Source organism: Panthera uncia, chromosome D4 (assembly GCF_023721935.1).
Source record: "Panthera uncia isolate 11264 chromosome D4, Puncia_PCG_1.0, whole genome shotgun sequence".
Classification (NCBI taxonomy): Eukaryota; Metazoa; Chordata; class Mammalia; order Carnivora; family Felidae; genus Panthera; species Panthera uncia.
Window position 1 is genome coordinate 78,292,177 of NC_064807.1, and position 16,930 is coordinate 78,309,106.

At 50.5% G+C, this 16,930-nt stretch overlaps 1 protein-coding gene across 3 annotated transcripts in view; it reads left to right on the forward strand.

The window, feature by feature from the left end:
* Positions 1 to 14,087, forward strand: part of GSN (gelsolin) — a 53,772-nt gene extending 39,685 nt beyond the window's left edge. For all 3 annotated transcript variants that reach the window (XM_049637461.1, XM_049637442.1, XM_049637451.1), the window contains 11 exons: positions 759 to 891; positions 2,158 to 2,246; positions 2,434 to 2,649; positions 4,377 to 4,510; positions 7,346 to 7,436; positions 8,700 to 8,870; positions 9,492 to 9,666; positions 10,728 to 10,852; positions 11,067 to 11,144; positions 13,060 to 13,120; positions 13,708 to 14,087. In XM_049637461.1, coding sequence (XP_049493418.1) covers positions 759 to 891; positions 2,158 to 2,246; positions 2,434 to 2,649; positions 4,377 to 4,510; positions 7,346 to 7,436; positions 8,700 to 8,870; positions 9,492 to 9,666; positions 10,728 to 10,852; positions 11,067 to 11,144; positions 13,060 to 13,120; positions 13,708 to 13,877 — 1,443 coding nt within the window. In that variant the 3' untranslated portion in view covers positions 13,878 to 14,087. The remainder of the gene's footprint in view (positions 1 to 758; positions 892 to 2,157; positions 2,247 to 2,433; positions 2,650 to 4,376; positions 4,511 to 7,345; positions 7,437 to 8,699; positions 8,871 to 9,491; positions 9,667 to 10,727; positions 10,853 to 11,066; positions 11,145 to 13,059; positions 13,121 to 13,707) is intronic.
* Positions 14,088 to 16,930: the final 2,843 nt, after the last annotated feature.

Here is a 16,930-nt window from a genome sequence, read left to right on the forward strand (position 1 = left end):
GAATAGCATATTACTAAACAGCACTCTGAAAGGGCTCCCGAATTACCCTCACCACGAGTCCAAAAGTACCTGCTTGCCCAGAACTTTGTCAACACGGGGTATTGCCAATTTTGTCTTTGAGTTTTGGCTAGTGTGGTACACTTTTATGAATTTAGTGAAAAATTTTTATTTTGAAATAAATTTAGGATGTACAGAAGAATTGCAAAGAAAGGAAAGAGGGTTCCCACATTCCCTTTAACCAGCGTCTCCTTAACATCTTAACATAACCGGAGACGTTTGTCAAAACTAAGAAATTCACACTGGTTCGGTCCCGTTAACTAAACCATAGACTTTCTTCAGGTTTCCCCCATTTCTCATTCCCGATTCCAATCCGGGATACCGCATTTCATCCGCATCCACATCTTTTATTTCCTTTTGGGTTTGCTTGTTTTCTACTAATGAGATTGACTGTCTCCTCGGCCAGTTATACAATTCTTCTCCCATGCCACCTGCGCGCCTGCGTTTTACATGCCCCCCCTTCCCTTCCGTGTGCAGTTTCTATGTTACACGTGGGTGTAGGTTACAGATGTGGTTGTGGCAAAGCAGGATGTGCCTCAGATCTTGGGGACACAAGTCCAGGTGTTACTCTGGGATGTCATGGGGGGAGGGGGCAGTTGGGATGTAGACCGACCAGTGTGTCAGCTGGGGGGCGCCACCTGGGAAGGCCCAAGCGGTGGGAGTCGCTCATGTTCCGGACCTCCTGTCCCTGGTCCCCTCAGGTCTCCAACGGCGCGGGCACCATGTCGGTCTCCCTTGTGGCTGATGAGAACCCCTTCGCCCAGGGGGCTTTGAGGTCAGAGGACTGCTTCATCCTGGACCATGGCAGAGATGGGAAAATCTTTGTCTGGAAAGGTACGGAGGACAGGAAAAGGTTGCTAACCAACTCCCAGCCCCTTGGGTGGGAGGTCCCGTAGCCCTGGCAGGGCAGGGTCTGTGGTGCAGGCACCCTGGCGCATGGTAGGCTCCTGAATGGAAAATGCATCTTGTTCTGAAGCCCTGGCTTTGCGACTGACTTGCTCTGTGATCTTGGGCACTTCACTCACCCTCTCTGGGCCTCCGATTTCCCATTTGGGCTAAAACCAGTGTTTCCTGCACATGTTATAAAACCAGTTCTCTCAGAGGTTAATTGGCATCATGTAAAAAAAAAAAAAAAGTACAGGTCTGTGGTCAGATAAGTTTATGGGCAACGCTGGGTTAAATAATGTCACCAGGCTTGTTTACTGCAGGACTTTGAAGAGCCTTTAACCTGCTAACGTGTGTTGGTTGGGGCTTTTCATGAAGGTGATCTGGCTTCTGTTTAGGAAACACTGTGCTAGGGGACTGATGGTGAGAGGCTCTTGGAAAACATTGGCCCAGATGCTTTTGAGAGGACCCCTCGGCATCTTCCTCCAGTGTTCTGTTAGTCCAGAGGAAGAGGGCAGAAGGGGGAGGGAGGCAATAGGCACACAGAGAAGGGCAGAGAAGGAGAGAGAGACTGAGCACTCAGGGCTGTCATCGTCATTATCATCTGGGCCCCTCAGCCTTGCCAATAAGAAGGCTGGGAACTGTGGGCTGGCACGTGCTGGCCAGGAGCCGTGCAGGCATGGGGAGGCTCTCCGGGTTGGGGCAGACTTCAGACGGTGGGGAGGGAGGGGGCCCCTGTGGTGGACACATGGCCTAGGGGAGAGAAGGGGGCTCGAGGGTATGGGGCGTAGGCTACAGAGTTGAAGGGGCAGAGTCTGAGTCGCGGCTTTCCCACTTGCTGTGTGGCCTTGGTCAAGTCACCTGACCTCTCTAAGACCCTGGTTTCCTTATATGTAAATGGGGCATGATAATAATGACCTTTATCACAAACGGCCGTTGTGTGGATTAAACGAACGCAGCTGTGTACATTTCGGAGCACAAAATACACGCTCAGTAAATGGACCAAAACGGTTGTTACAGTGACTGTTGTCAGCCAGGACCCCCAGCTGGAATCCCAGGAGTTCTAGGAGCGGTCATCTCTGGGGGTCTCTGGCCTTGGCTGTCCACAGCCTAAGAGGAATAGGGAGGGAGGTTCACCTGCTGCTTCCCCTGGACTATTGGACATTAGGGCACAGCACTCACCCTGGGCCCCTCACCCCCTCCATCTGCCGACAGGCAAGCAGGCCAACACGGAGGAGAGGAAGGCCGCCCTCAAAACGGCCTCCGACTTCATCTCCAAGATGGACTACCCCAGGCAGACCCAGGTGAGCTAGAGCCAGACAGCACAGTGAGGATGGGTCCATTTTGGGTGGGGAAGGGCCAGGGTGGGGTAGGTGTCCCACCCCAGTGTGCACTGGGTGTCTGAGTCTCCCCCGAGGACCTCTGTTGGGCGGCCCCTGTCCTCTGGGCACCTGAGCCCAGCCACAGTCTGCTCTTCCTTCCCCTCTCCAGGTGTCTGTCCTTCCCGAGGGTGGTGAGACCCCGCTGTTCAAGCAGTTCTTCAAGAACTGGCGGGACCCAGACCAGACGGACGGCCCAGGCTTGACCTACCTCTCCAGCCACATTGCCAACGTGGAGCGCGTGCCCTTCGATGCTGCCACCCTGCACACTTCCACTGCCATGGCGGCCCAGCACGGCATGGATGACGATGGCAGGGGCCAGAAACAGGTGCCTGGGGGCGGGGCGTGGGGGAGGGCGTCCAGGCCCCTTCCGTGCTCCCTCCTGGGCACTTCTAGCTCACGCGTTGCCTCCTGCTCTCTCGAGGACATTTCTCTGTGAGGTTTGGACCCTGGTTTTGGTGGATGGGATTCTTTTGCCTTGGTTCGTTTTCATAGCCAACATACCCTAAGCACCTGCCGTTTGCCCATGGTATGGTTTGACACATACCATGTGTCTTGTACCTTACCCTGCCAGCGAGGAGTGCCTGGTCTAAGCACAGCCATAGCTAATTGTGGAAGATTGGAAGCCAGCACACAGATTATGGGAACAGAGGAAGGACAAGGGGGGCAGGGTGGTTGCAGAGAAGGGGACCCTTCGGTTGGGCCTCAGAGGATAAGTAGAAGTTTGCTGCCAGAGGGGAAGAATGGTGGGTATTCCAGGCAGGAAACTGCCCCCAAGAGCCCGGGGCTTGACTGCTTTCTCGAGGAGGGACCTTGAATGCCAGGTCCAAGGCTGTGGACTTGATCCTGTAACCAGTGGGTGCTAGTGAGGGTTTTTTCTTTTTTTTGCTTCGAAAGCAGAAATGTGACAAGCTCAGTTCTGTGCTTTTGAAACTTGCTGTGAAAATAGATTCGAGGTGGGAAAAATGAAGGTTGAGACGCCATGAGGAGACTGTTGTAATAGTTTAGGTGAGAGAAGACAGCCTTGACCCCAGGAAGGTCACAGTGAAAAGATGGAGAGGTGGGGGCTGGAGTCCTGAGATGTTTATGAAGTAGAGTCTGCTGCAGGCAACCGTTGTTCTGCATGATAGAAACAGCAGAAGTGTTCATTTTTACTTATTATCGTTTTTGTCATTGGTATTATTATTACTTGTTCATTCATTCATTCCTCCAGTGGGGAAGGAAAGAAAGACACAGTGGACATGTTCAGGGTGGGCAGTATGGAAACAGCTCCAGCAGCCCGGCTGTGTGACCTCAGATGAGTCACTTAACCTCTTTGAGCCTCACTTTCCTTGCCTGTAAAATGGGACTTAATCCCACTCCTTCGCCTAGAATTTTCAAGGTCGGGAGGTTCTTCTTGGTCTTGGAGGGCTCAGTGTCTCTGCAACACCACCAGGTGGCGCTGCAGGGCCTCATGCCGGCTTGGAAAAACTGTCACTGGAGCTCTGCTAAGAGATCATTTGGAGGTCACCCAGGGATGGCCCTGCTTCTGGAGTGATCTGTAAAATCCAGATGACTCAATAATCATACAGTGAACGGTATTATTAGCAATGACAACGATAACAATTCTGATAATAAGAGTGGCTGCCGTCTGCACGGCCGTCACCCTGTGCTGGGCACTGTGCGAGATTTTCATGAATAAACTCACCTGATCCTTGCGACACCTCCAGGCAGGCACTCGCAGTGTTACGCTCACTAAAAGCACATTCTGAATACCACCATGCAGCTACCGGTCCCTGTGCTGATCGCTCTGGTTGGTGGGGGGTGGGGGGAGAACTATGGGGTCAGGTGGCGGTATGGTATAGGGATCCAGGGCAAGAGACCTGGGGGTTTGAATCCTAGCAGGTCAGGGATTGGGGCAAATTATTTAACTTTCAGTCTGAGCCCAAGTGGAGCCACGTATAAAAAGCTCATCCCGTAGTGTAACCGTGACCTGTCACACCACGGTTTCCCCACTGGCCTGAGTTGGGGGGTGGGGATGCCACTCCGTGTCTGAGCCCAGCCTTGCCTTGGCAGATCTGGAGAATTGAAGGCTCCAACAAAGTGCCTGTGGACCCCGCCACGTACGGGCAGTTCTACGGTGGGGACAGCTACATCATTCTGTACAACTACCGTCATGGTGGCCGGCAGGGACAGATCATCTACAACTGGTGAGGCTGTGGGCCATCGCTATGGGCAGAGTGTGGGGGTCACTGACTGGGCCCTGGACACAGCGTGGGGCTGAGAGGGCTGAGGGAAGCCTGAGCCTGTGTGGGCCACGCTGTTAGGAGAGGCTCCTCTCTGTAGGGCAACACCACTTGTCTTATTTCTTGAAACAGCTTTTAAACTATTGTTCCAGAAATACTACATGTCCATTGTAGGAGATGCAGTGAATACAGAGAAACACACAGAAAATCTCTCCCCCAATTCCACATTAAGTACTGAAATGTATTTTCTAATTAAAAATTATTTTAATTCCTTTAAAATGGGTAACACATTCACATAATTCAAAATCAAGACAGAATAACGAGGTATCTATTGAGAAATCTTGTTCCCACCCCCCTTCACCCCATTCTCCAACCTCTGCCCCTCCATGAGTAACTGTTTCCATTAGTTTCTTACATATTCTTCCAGTAATTGTTCATGCAAATATGACTGTATTCTTAGTTTCCTCCCTTCCTCACTCAAAGGATAGCATACTGTGTATATGGTCCTGTACTTTGCTTTTTTTGTTTAATACTTCCTGGGGATCAATCTATGTCGGCACATAGAATGCTTCCTTGCCTTTTTTTTGTCTACAGCTGCATAATATTCCACTGTGTGGCTACACTGTAGCCTGTTTAACAAATTCCCTGCTAATGCACACTTGGATTGCTTCCGGTCTTTTGCTATTCCCAGTATTGCTGTGATTAGTGACCTTAAACAAGCATCATTTTAAATGTGTAGGGAGGGGCGCCTGGGTGGCTCAGTCAGTTGGGCGTCTGACCTCAGCTCAGGTCATGATCTCACGGCTTGTGAGTTCAAGCCCTGCATCGGGCTCTGTGGTGATGGCTCAGAGCCTGGAGCCTGCTTCGGATTCTGTGACTGGCTTTCTCGGCCCCTCCCCCATCTGTGCATGCCCTCTCTCTCTCTGTCTCTGTCTCTGTCTTTCTCTTTCTCTCTCAAAAATAAACATTAAAAAAACAAATAAATATGTAGAGAAATGTCTGTAGGGTAGGCTCCCAGAAGTGGGATTGCTGGATCAAAGAGTAAATGTGCTCGTCATTGTGATACGTGGTGCCCATTTTCCCTAGATGCACTTTGTAGCATTTTGTGTTCCTATCAGCAACGAGCAAGACAGCCTCACTGATGGACTGTGTTCTCAAACTTTTGGGTGTTTATCTCCCTTATCGTTTACAAAATGGTATCTCAGTAGATTTAAAACAAATTTTTTTAAGTTTTTTTAAAAAAAATGTTTATTTTTGGGAGAGAGAGCGTGAGCAGTGCAGGGACAGAAAGAGAGGGGGACAGAGGATCCGAAGCGGGCTCTGTGCTGACAGCAGTGAGCCTGATGTGGGGCTCAAACCCACGAACCATGAGATAGTGACGTGAGCCAAAGCTGGACACTCAACCGACTGAGCCACCCAGCTGCCCCATCAGTATATTTTTAACTTGTATTTCTCTTACTGTACAGTCTCAAAACTTCTTGGTGATTGTTGGATTTCTTCCTCTTTAAGCTTTTTGTTTTGAAATAATTTTGGGTTTCCCAAAATGTTGCAAATATGGTACAGACAGTTCCATGAACCTATTACACATGTCCCTCGATTACTTAGCCATAGCACAATGATCCAAACTAGGAAATTAACATTGGTACATTTCTATTTACCAATCTGTAGACCTTATTTTGATTTCACCAGTTGCCCCACCAACGTCCGTTTTCTGGTCTAGGATCTAACTCAGGATCCCACCTGGCACTTAACCATCGTGACTTGTTCGTGGCATTTAATCACCATGTCTCAATCTGTGACAGCTCCTTAGTCTTCACTTCTCTTTCATAACCTTAACTGCTTTGGGAGAGTGCCGGTCAGTTATTTTGCAGAATGCCTCTCAATTCAACAACTTCAGACTTTTAAAAGCAGCTTAAAGGAGGGGCGCCTGGGTGGCTCAGTCGAGTAAGTGGTCTGACTCTTGATTTCGGCTCAGGTCATGATCTCAGGGTTGTGAGATTGAGCACCGAGTTGGGCTCTGTGCGTGGAGTCTGTTTAAGATTCTCTCTCTCTTTCTCTCCCTGCATCTCTCCTCCTCAATCACATGTGCACTCTCTCTCTAAAAACAAAACAAAACAAGGCAGCTTAAAGAAAAAAATTTTTTTTGACTAGGTAACACATACACATGGTACAAAATTCAGAAGGCATTTTTTGAAAATGATGGCTGCGTCACACATTGATTTATCATATTTTGCTTGCTTATACAGATAACACATGTCAGTTGCAGGAAATTGGGACAGTATAGGAAGAGATGGGTCAGAAAACCAAAGCCGCCTTCCCTAATCTCCCTTCTCAGGGCAATCACCACGGGCCTTTTGGAGGACATCTGCACAGACCTCTCTGTGCAGATTCACATGAGGCTAAGTACCGATGTCTTTTCCTGCAAATGGGCTCGTGTTGCACTCTGACCTGCCTCTCCCCCCATGAGAATTGTCCCGGCCGCCTTTCTACATCTTGGCCTCTCAGAGCACCTTCTCTTGTGGCTGCCCAGCCCGGGATGAACCAGCCGGTCCCCGTGGGGCACATTTAGGATAAGGAAGACCATTGCCTTTGCTCAGGTCTCAGAAGAAGGCAAAGTGCTGAGCTGGGGGGCGTGGCACGTTGGTTTGGTTCCTGGCACTGGTTGCTCGTGAGAAAATCCCTTTCCCTCTCAGTTCCATTACCTGTAATGTGGAGATTTGTGGGTTTCTCAGGCCCAGGGCAAAGGAGACACTCTGGGTTCTGTGCAAACCTCGGTGCCGAGCATCACTTCCTTTCCAGGCAGGGCGCCCAGTCCACGCAGGATGAGGTCGCTGCGTCTGCCATCCTGACCGCCCAGCTGGATGAGGAGCTAGGAGGGACCCCTGTCCAGGTGAGGCCAGCCCAGTGTCCCACTGGGCCACACCCTGCATCTTGTCCATCTGGTCACTCCTCTCTCTGACTGTCCATCCTCCCATCCCGCAAACATTTACGTGGGGCTCCCCGTGTGCCCGACAGCGTCCGCAGCCGTGAACACGCAGGTCCCGCCCCTCTGCTGATGCAGTTTATGGTCTTGGGGGGAGAAAGATGCTCGGCAGACATTCAGGCAAATGCGACATGGAGACGGTAGCAGTCGAGACAGTGTGGCAGCACAGTCGGAGGGGGGATGTGGAGCCGGCCTGCTTGGGCTTGAATCCTGTCTCACCTCTGGGCGACCATGGACAGGTTGCTCAGCCTCTCTATGCCTGTGTATTCTCTGAGTATCCTCTCTCTGCCACAGGATTGCCGTGTGTACGAGGAGTTCATGTTAGTAAAGCATTTAGAGCCATGCCTGGCCCATAATAGCCCCCTTACACGTATATGTTAAGTGTAAGAACGTAGAGATCCCAGGCAGGATCTAACTGGATTAGACAAGGACCTCCTTCGGAAGATACTTTTCTGTTGGGACCTGACGGGCGAGAAAGATTTGGGCAGGCACATTTCAGGCAGAGGGAAGGATATATGCAAAGGCCCTGAGGTGGGAGGGAGCACTGAGTGTTAGAACAAAGGACGGAGTGCCATGATAGAAATCTGGAGAGGTGCTCGGAGGGGCCAGACCACCGGAAGCCATAGTGAGGAATTTGACCTTAACCCTGGAAACAAAGGGATATGGCTACATAATAAATGTGATATGAAGGGATTTATGGGTTTAAAAGGTTGCTCTGGCTATGCAAGAGGGGTCTCTCCGTATCTAGAAGGCTCTATTCTCATCACTCTGCCGTCTTTCCTGCCCTGGACTGACGTCACCGTTCTGGAAGAATGTCCACGAACAACCCATGTGCTTCCATTTAAGGGAACATTTGCAAACATGGGTTCTCTTGGTTCTTGGACTAGAGTCAGGGTCAGCAAGGCAGGTCCTCATGGGAGGGGAGAGCAGCTGAGGCAGTGCCCAGGGGACCTGCGGCCATGGGGTCGTCTCCAGCTTTCCTGGAGCTCCCGTTTCTCTGCCCAGACCCTGTGTGCTGCAGGGCCATGCTTCATCCCACAGCAGACACCAGCGTGATGGCCTTGTCTGGGGCAGGGGCCCAGGCCAGGGTGGCTGGGGTAGGGGTTGAACACAGAAGCACTGTCGCCCCCACCCTCCTTTCTTGACTTTGCTCTCGTATCTCGCTGCCAGAGCCGCGTGGTCCAAGGCAAGGAGCCCGCCCACCTCATGAGCCTGTTTGGCGGAAAGCCCATGATCATCTACAAGGGCGGCACCTCCCGTGAGGGTGAGCAGACGGCCCCTGCCAGTACCCGCCTCTTCCAGGTCCGGGCCAGCAGCTCTGGAGCCACAAGAGCCGTTGAGGTAATGCCCTGGCCCTGGACCTCCGGAAGGTTTCGCCTACTTGAAACCCCTCGGACTCGATGGGCAGATCTCCGGGCACAGGACTGGGTGGGGTGGGGGCAGGAGTTAAGAGGCATCTTATTGTACCTTCCCTGCCCTGGGAAGCAGAATTGTATGTCTTAGACTTCCTCTTGTTTCAAGGATGCCCGGAGCCCCTTGCATACCTGCCATAATGGGAAGCTCACTACCTAACAGTCCATTCTTCACCATCTGGACACTTCCTGATTGTATTCCAGACGGCTCCTATCCCTTTTATGATGGAAGGTGCAGACCTGAAGGTGCAGGATGGTCTGAACAGCCTAGAGGAGAATGGGGCTATCTCACCTCCTTTGTGCGGGGCACTCAACTTCTGTTAATGTGGCCCAGAATTCTGGAATTACCTTGACGAGCCACAGTGCATTAGTGAATCATGGGAGTGAATCAACTAAGCCCCTCCTTGTCCAATGTGCCCTCAGTTGTGATGGGTATATTCTTCCAAGGGTCCACCTAAGAGCTGGTCCTGCTGCAGGGTCTCCTGGGAAGTAAGGAGGGGACTGAGGACTTTTTGTCTGGTTTCTGATTAATCGGACTCTGCCTTCCCAGATAATTCCTAAAGCTGGTGCACTGAACTCCAATGATGCCTTTGTCCTGAAAACCCCCTCGGCCGCCTACCTGTGGGTGGGGGCAGGAGCCAGCGACGCAGAGAAGACAGGAGCCCAGGAGCTGCTCAGGGTACTTCGGGCCCAACCTGTGCAGGTGGCAGAAGGCAGCGAGCCAGGTAGGAGCTGGGGGCATCGGGGCCTGTTGCTTGCTGAGGACTGTGGCTGTTAGATCTCCCTCCCTTCTTTCTGCTTTTGGGGGGGGGGCTCCTTACTCCTGCCTTTCTCCATACCTGTCCCCTTTTGTGTGTTCAACAAAAGCAGGTTGGCTTAAAGTGAGGGCTATGGTCAGTGAGAGGGAGGCCCTCCAGGAGTTAAGGGAAAGCAGAGCTCAGTCTGGGCTGGGACATTCGGGGAAGGCTGCTGGAGGAGGTGGTCACTTGTGAGGAGGCCTTGAAAAACAGGCAGAGTAACAGCCTCATGGGGGCAGAGTCTCTCCTAACCTTTAGAATTTCTGTGGACAGAAATGCCAAAGCCTGCTCTGTTTTTCAGAATACAGGTAGGAACATCTTTATGCCAGCCCTCACTCAGTCTTTCTGCTATGCCTTTGAGTCTATGCCTTCCCGCCTGATGCTTAGTAGAAATGGGGAAGAGTAGCTGTGCTTTCCGAGATGATGGACATATTCATACCCGCCATGTCCAATTTGGTGGCCACTAGTCACATGTGGCTAATGAGCACTTGAAATACGAATGCTGGGAATTAATGAGACCGAGGAACTGAATGCTTAATTGTTTTGCATTTTAGTGAACTTAAATAGCCACATGTGGACAAAGCAGGTGTAGTGGAAAGAATAGGGGGATTAGAGTCAGATAAGATTTGTATCCTGCCTTTACTCCTTGTTAGCTGTGTGATGTTGGGTGAGTTGCTTAACCTCTCTGAGCCGTAGTTACTTGTTTGTGGAGTGGGAATAATTATCCCCATCCTGCAGTCGTCATTCCTGGCTGTGTGTCGTGCCAAGTGTGCCCTCTCTGGGCCCCTGTTTCATCACCTTGAAATTCCCTCAGGCCCCTTCCCTGTTGCCCCCCCCCACCTACCCCCCGTCCCCACCGGGATTTGAAGGCAGAGGGTGGATTGAGAGCAGTCAGCCGCGCTAGGGCAGGGTTTACCGTGGGGTCTGATGAGGAGGGCTGGCGGGAGGCGGTATCTGTTGGCAACTGGCGTGGCCTCCCCCCCTCACAGACAGCTTCTGGGAGGCGCTGGGCGGGAAGGCCGCCTACCGCACGTCCCCGCGACTGAAGGACAAGAAGATGGACGCCCACCCTCCTCGCCTCTTTGCCTGCTCCAACAAGATCGGCCGTTTTGTGGTGAGCCCCGACGGAGGTCTCTGCCTCTGCTTACCCACTGGGAGACGGGCTAGCAAGGCGTGTGGCGTCAGCAGCAGGGCAGGGAGAAGCCCTTGACGCAGGGCAGGGAGGAAGGATCCCCTGCCTGCCCGCTGGAGCATAGTGAGCCCGCCCAGGGGAAGGAAGACCTCTGGATCACCGGTGTGCTTTCGTTAACCCTTCTGTTCCTTCCCAGATCGAAGAGGTTCCTGGCGAGCTGATGCAGGAAGACCTGGCCACAGATGACGTCATGCTCCTGGACACCTGGGACCAGGTGGGTGGAGGACAGAAGGCGTAGGCTGTTTGGGATGAGGGAGGTGCTAGACTGCACCTTAGATCAGCTTAGATCAGCTGCCAGAAGGGCTTAAAAGAGCCAGATGTTGCTGGAAAGGTCCCTGAGGTGTTGCGAGGCACTTTCCCTTTCTGGGCCTCCATTTCCCCATCTGCGAAATGGGAGTGATGGGACCTACCTTGCCTAATTCTACGAGGTGAGGTGTAGATAAGATCACCTTGCACACTGTGAAGCACCATATAGATGCAAATCGGATGGCCAGCGTCCTCTCCAGGGCCTTAGGGCAGTGTGAACTCCTCCCTTAAATCTATTGGTAGAGAAACTTGAACTTAGCATATCATATGCGGGCATAAACAGTCTACAGAGGGTCACCTGGGCGTTTCGAAGGGCATCTCCTTCTGTTTTAGAGGGCTCTGAGCTCTCTCTGCTTCACCTCCTGGGGAAGGCTGTTGTGTAGGACTGGTAGCAATGGTGGTGCCATTCCTTCAGTCGACCAGTATTAACTGAGCACCTGCTTTGTGCCAGACACTGCTCTAGATGCTAGGAACAGAGCAGTAAATAAAGTAGACATTCCCCTGCCCTCAAGGGCTTCACATTCTCTCGGGGGATGGCAGTTGATAACCCTTCCTGTCAGAGTTATCAAAATTACAGATGGCAGCCACAAAGACATAAGGCTCCCCTCTGTCTCTTCTTCTTGGGATGCCCAGTTGAAAGATCAATACCAGAATGTTTGCAGCTTGAGCCATCCAGCTGCTGTCGTCGATTGCTCCTCTGGCCACCTAATCTATTCGTCCATCGGTTTCTTCATTCACTCAGCCCACATTTACTACACACCAGTGTCTTCCAGGAAAAATGCTGGAATCCTACGATGAGCAAAGTAGACACACAGTACCTGCCGTGAAGGGGCTTCTAGTTTAGCAGGGAACACACTTGTAAATAAGTAAGAGAAAGACTGGTATTTTATTATCTGGTATCATCTTATCAATGACAGGGGCTCTTTAAAATAGTTAAAAAAAATTTTTTTTAACAGCTACTCATTTTCAAGAGAGGGACAGAGTGCAAGCAGGGGAGGGGCAGAGAGAGAGGGAGACATAGAATCGGAAGCAGCCTCCAGGCCCTGAGCTGTCAGCACAGAGCCTGATGTGGGACTCAAACCCATGAACCATGAGATCGTGACCTGAGCTGAAGTCGACGCTTAACCGGCTGAGCCACCCGGCGCCCCTTTAAGATATCTTAGATACACCTAAAAATTGTCGTATTACACAACTTGTATTAAGGCTCACAACGGTGGTAGTGGTAGTAACTTGTTTTTATTCCAAGCTTTAGACCCGTGCGGCCCAGAGCACACTCAGTGCCTGTTTGGTATGAGCATATGTTTGGCTGCTCATTGGTTGAGCAAACAAATGCCAGAGAGGGATAATTCATGAACTTCTAGAGAAGGATCTCAAACTCATTGGTTGAGCAATGTTAGCGAGTGAGGGGGCCGGGGTGGGGGGACACGGCGTGGCGGGTCCTGAGGCAAACTGGAAATGCCGGTCTAAATCGGCAGTGGGGGTGGGGGCGGGGGTGCTGCCACTCAGCCTCATCCACATGAGCGTGAAGGCCCGTGGTCGCCAGATCCTCCAAGTTTTCAAGAGAACGCGGAATTCTAGACTTTAATGCAAGCTGGTAACTAAACCTGGCTACACGGGCATTATAGACCAAGCTGTGGTGGTGGGTGGGCCAAGAAAGCGTGTGTGAAGGTCACCAGTTTGCAAGCTCTGTTCCAAGTCCTTCCAGTCCTGGTCTGTGGGCCGTGTCCGGTCCCGGCTGGGGCCCAGGAGCCTCCCCATTCTTCTCCAGCGGTGCGTGTGGGCAGCGCCCTCATGTACACTTTTCGTTTCACGCCTCACTCCAGGTCTTTGTCTGGGTTGGAAAGGATTCTCAAGAAGAGGAAAAGACAGAAGCCCTGAGCTCTGGTGAGGACCACGTGTGCCTGTGGGGCTCTTCCCTGCGGTGCAGTGGCAACAGCTTCCCGCATGGGTCTGGGAGCTCGTGACAGCAGGGTGGCACTTCCTCATCCGTGGTCAGCCCCTCGGGAGCCCTGCCTGGGGCACTGGAAGAGCAGATCAGCTCCTACAGAAAGCTTCAGGTCATGCCAGGGAAAGGCTACTTTTAAGTTTGCCCAAGGACCAAACTTGTCAGGGTTTGGATGTCGGAAAGCAGATCTCTGGTAGCTGACCAGATCTGACTTGGGACGCAGAACCCTCAAGCTGGTTTGTTAATATCTTCCAATAGGGGAGAGCAAGAGAGCAAAGTGATACAAACTTTGTGAAGCAGGGAGTTAAACCGTGACCCCGGGCCCTTCCTGCGTTCCTGGGCAGGGTGGTCGGGGAGCCATGTGCAGTTATTGCTAAGGGATGCTAGCGTCTAGTGCAGGGACTGGCCATCAGAGACACTAGGACCAAAAGCCATCGTAGGTAGCTTCTGCCCTGAATCACCTCTCTCTGGTGAAGGACGCACGAAGCATTCCTGGGGTTTTCTTTTCCTGCATGTGTGTCTGCAGCTAAGCGGTATATTGAGACGGACCCAGCTAATCGCGACAGGAGGACCCCCATCACCGTCGTGAAGCAAGGCTTTGAACCTCCCTCCTTCGTGGGCTGGTTCCTCGGCTGGGATGACAGCTACTGGTCTGTGGATCCCTTGGACAGGGCCATGGCTGAGCTGGCTGCCTGAGGGCAGGCAGGCCCCACCCCTGTCCCTGGTCAGTGCCTTTTTATAACAGTCCATCCTTCAGAGACCTTACAGAGAGCAGGGCCACTCTGGTGTGTGTGTTTTTACAGTAGCCAAAAACAGCCATGCAGAAATTCAGCGTCCTTGCACAATTGTCTCAAGTATCTGTCCTTTTGGAAATTGAATCCAATAAAAGCTTTTTGAAGTGTGTTAGCCTGTCGTGGCTCAATATGTCTCGGTAATTATTCTGGGAATTCCCAGGGAGGGGCCTGGCATGTGCCTGTGAGCCGGTGGCTAAGCTTCCTTCACTCTGTGTGAATCCTGGACCTCCGAGAAGCAGGTGCCAGGATGAGGTGGGATGCACCCAGGTGGCCCCAGGGGAACTGCCTGTGTGAAAGGAAATAGGGAGGGAACCGGGGAACTGAGGGAGCCGCTGGACTGAGGTGCACGTCTGACCCCAAGTGAAGGAGAAGAGGGAGAAGGTTGGGCGGAAGCCGTCCCAGATGGCCGTGCCGTCCAGGAAAGTTTGGCAAAGCTTTCAGGGAATGCTTGAACCAAAGTAAAAAAAATAAAAAATGAAAATAAAAAAACTCTTTCTTAATGGTATGTGGTATGGTCCCAGTTTTCTTATTTTGTTATTTTTTAAATTATATGTATATATTTTAATTTACATCCAAGTTAGTATATAGTGCAACAATGATTTCAGGCATAGATTCCTTAGTGCCCCTTACCCATTTAGCCCATCCCCCCCTCCCACAACCCCTCCAGTAACCCTCGGTTTGTTCTCCATATTTATGAGTCACGTAATATATATGTCCCCCTCCCTGTTTTTGTATTATTTTTGTTTCCCTTCCCTTATGTTCACCTGTTCTGTGTCTTAAAGTCCTCATAGGAGCGAAGTCATACGATATTTGTCTTTCTTTGACTCATTCCACTGAGCATAATACCCTCCAGTTCCATCCACGTAGTTGCAAATGGCAAGGTTTCATTCTTTTTGATTGCCGAGTAATACTCCATTGTATATATGCCACATCCTCTTTATTCATCCATCGATGGACATTTGGGCTCTTTCCATACTTTGGCTATTGTTGATAGTGCTGCTATAAACATGGGGGTGCATGTGTCCCTTTGAAAGAGCACACCAGTATCCCTTGGATAAATGCCTAGTAGTGCAATTGCTGGGTCGTAGGGTAGTTCTATTTTTAATTTTTTGAGGAACATCCATAGTGTTTTCCAGAGTGGCTGCACCAGTTTGCATTCCCACCAACAATGCAAAAGAGATCCCCTTTCTCCGCATCCTCGCCAGCATCTGTTGTTGCCTGAGTTGTTAATGTTAGCCATTCTGACAGATGTGAGGTGGTATCTCATTGTGGTTTTGATTTGTATTTCCCTGATGATGAGTGATGTGGAGCATTTTTTCATGTGTCGGTTGGCCACCTGGATGTCTTCTTTGGAGAAGTGTCTATTCATGTCTTTTGCCCATTTCTTCACTGGATTATTTGGGTTTTGGGTGTTGAGTTTGATAGTTCTTTATAGATTTTGGATACTAATCCTTTATCTGATACGTCATCTGCAGATATCTTCTCCCATTCTGTCGGTTGCCTTTTAGTCTTGCCGATTGTTTCTTTTGCTGTGCGGAAGCTTTTTATCTTGACGAGGTCCCAATAGTTCATTTTTGCTTTGATTTCCCTTGCCTCCAGAGACGTGTTGAGTAAGAAGTTGCTGTGGCCAAGGTCACAGAGGTTTTTGCCTGCTTTCTCCTTGAGGATTTTGATGGCTTCCTGTCTTACATTGAGGTCTTTCATCCATTTTGAGTTTATTTTGGGGTATGGTGTAAGAAAGTGGTCCAGATTCATTCTTCTGCATGTTGCTGTTGAGTTTTCCCAGCACCACTTGCTGAAGAGACTGTCTTTATTCCATTGGATATTCTTTCCTGCTTTGTCAAAGATTAGCTGGCCATCCATTTGTGGGTTCATTTCTGGGTTCGCTATTCTGTTCCATTGATCTGAGTGTCTGTGTTTGTGCGAGTACCATACTGTCTTAATGATTACAGCTTTGTAACACAGCTTGAAGTCTGGGATTGTGATGCCTCCAGCTTTGGTTTTCTTTTTCAAGATTTCTTTGGCTATTCGGGGTCTTTTCTGGTTCCATACAAATTTTAGGATTGTTTGTTCTAGCTCTGTGAAGAATGCTGGTGTTACTTTGATAGGGATTGCGTTGAATACGTAGATTGCTTTGGGTAGTATCGACATTTTAACAATATTTGTTCTTCCTCTCCAGGAGCATGGAATCTTTTTCCATTTCTTTGTGTCTTCTTCAATTTCTTTCATAAACTTTCTATAGTTTTCAGTGTATGGGTTTTTCACCTCTTTGGTTAGATTTATTCCCAGGTATTTTCTGGTTTTTGGTGTATTTTTTATCATGGTAAACGATGCATAATAATCATTTTGACTATTTCTAAGCGGCATGCAGTGTCATTACATACATTTACAGTGTTGTGGAGTCAGCACCATTTATTCATTTTGAGAGAGAGAGAGTGCCAGCAGGGGAGGGGCAGAGAGACAAAGAGGGAGAGAACCCCAAGCAGGCTCAGCACTGTCAGCGCAGAGCCCAATGGGAGCTCAAACTCATGAACCGTGAGATCATGACCTGAGCCGAAAGCAAGAGACGGACGCCTAACCGACTGAGCCACCCGGGGCCCCTTTGCTCCTTGTAACCTTTATTTGACTTTCGGTCTCTATGGATTTGCCTTTTCTCATACAGTATTTGTCCTCTGTGTCGGGCTTATTTCACTTAGCATAATGTTTTCTCAAGACTCATACATTTTATAGCAAATATCAAAATTTCCTTTTTGTGGCCGAATAATACTCCATTGTGCGTATACACATTTTGCTTAACCATTCATCCAGCGGCGGGCACTCAGGTCATTTCCACCTTTTGGCTATTGTGAACCAGGCTGCTGTGAACACTGGGGCGCAAACAACTCTTTGATTCAAAGAGTTTTTGAGCCACAGTCCAATCAGCCAGTGAAGGCGCTGTGCGCCTCCCAGGAGCAG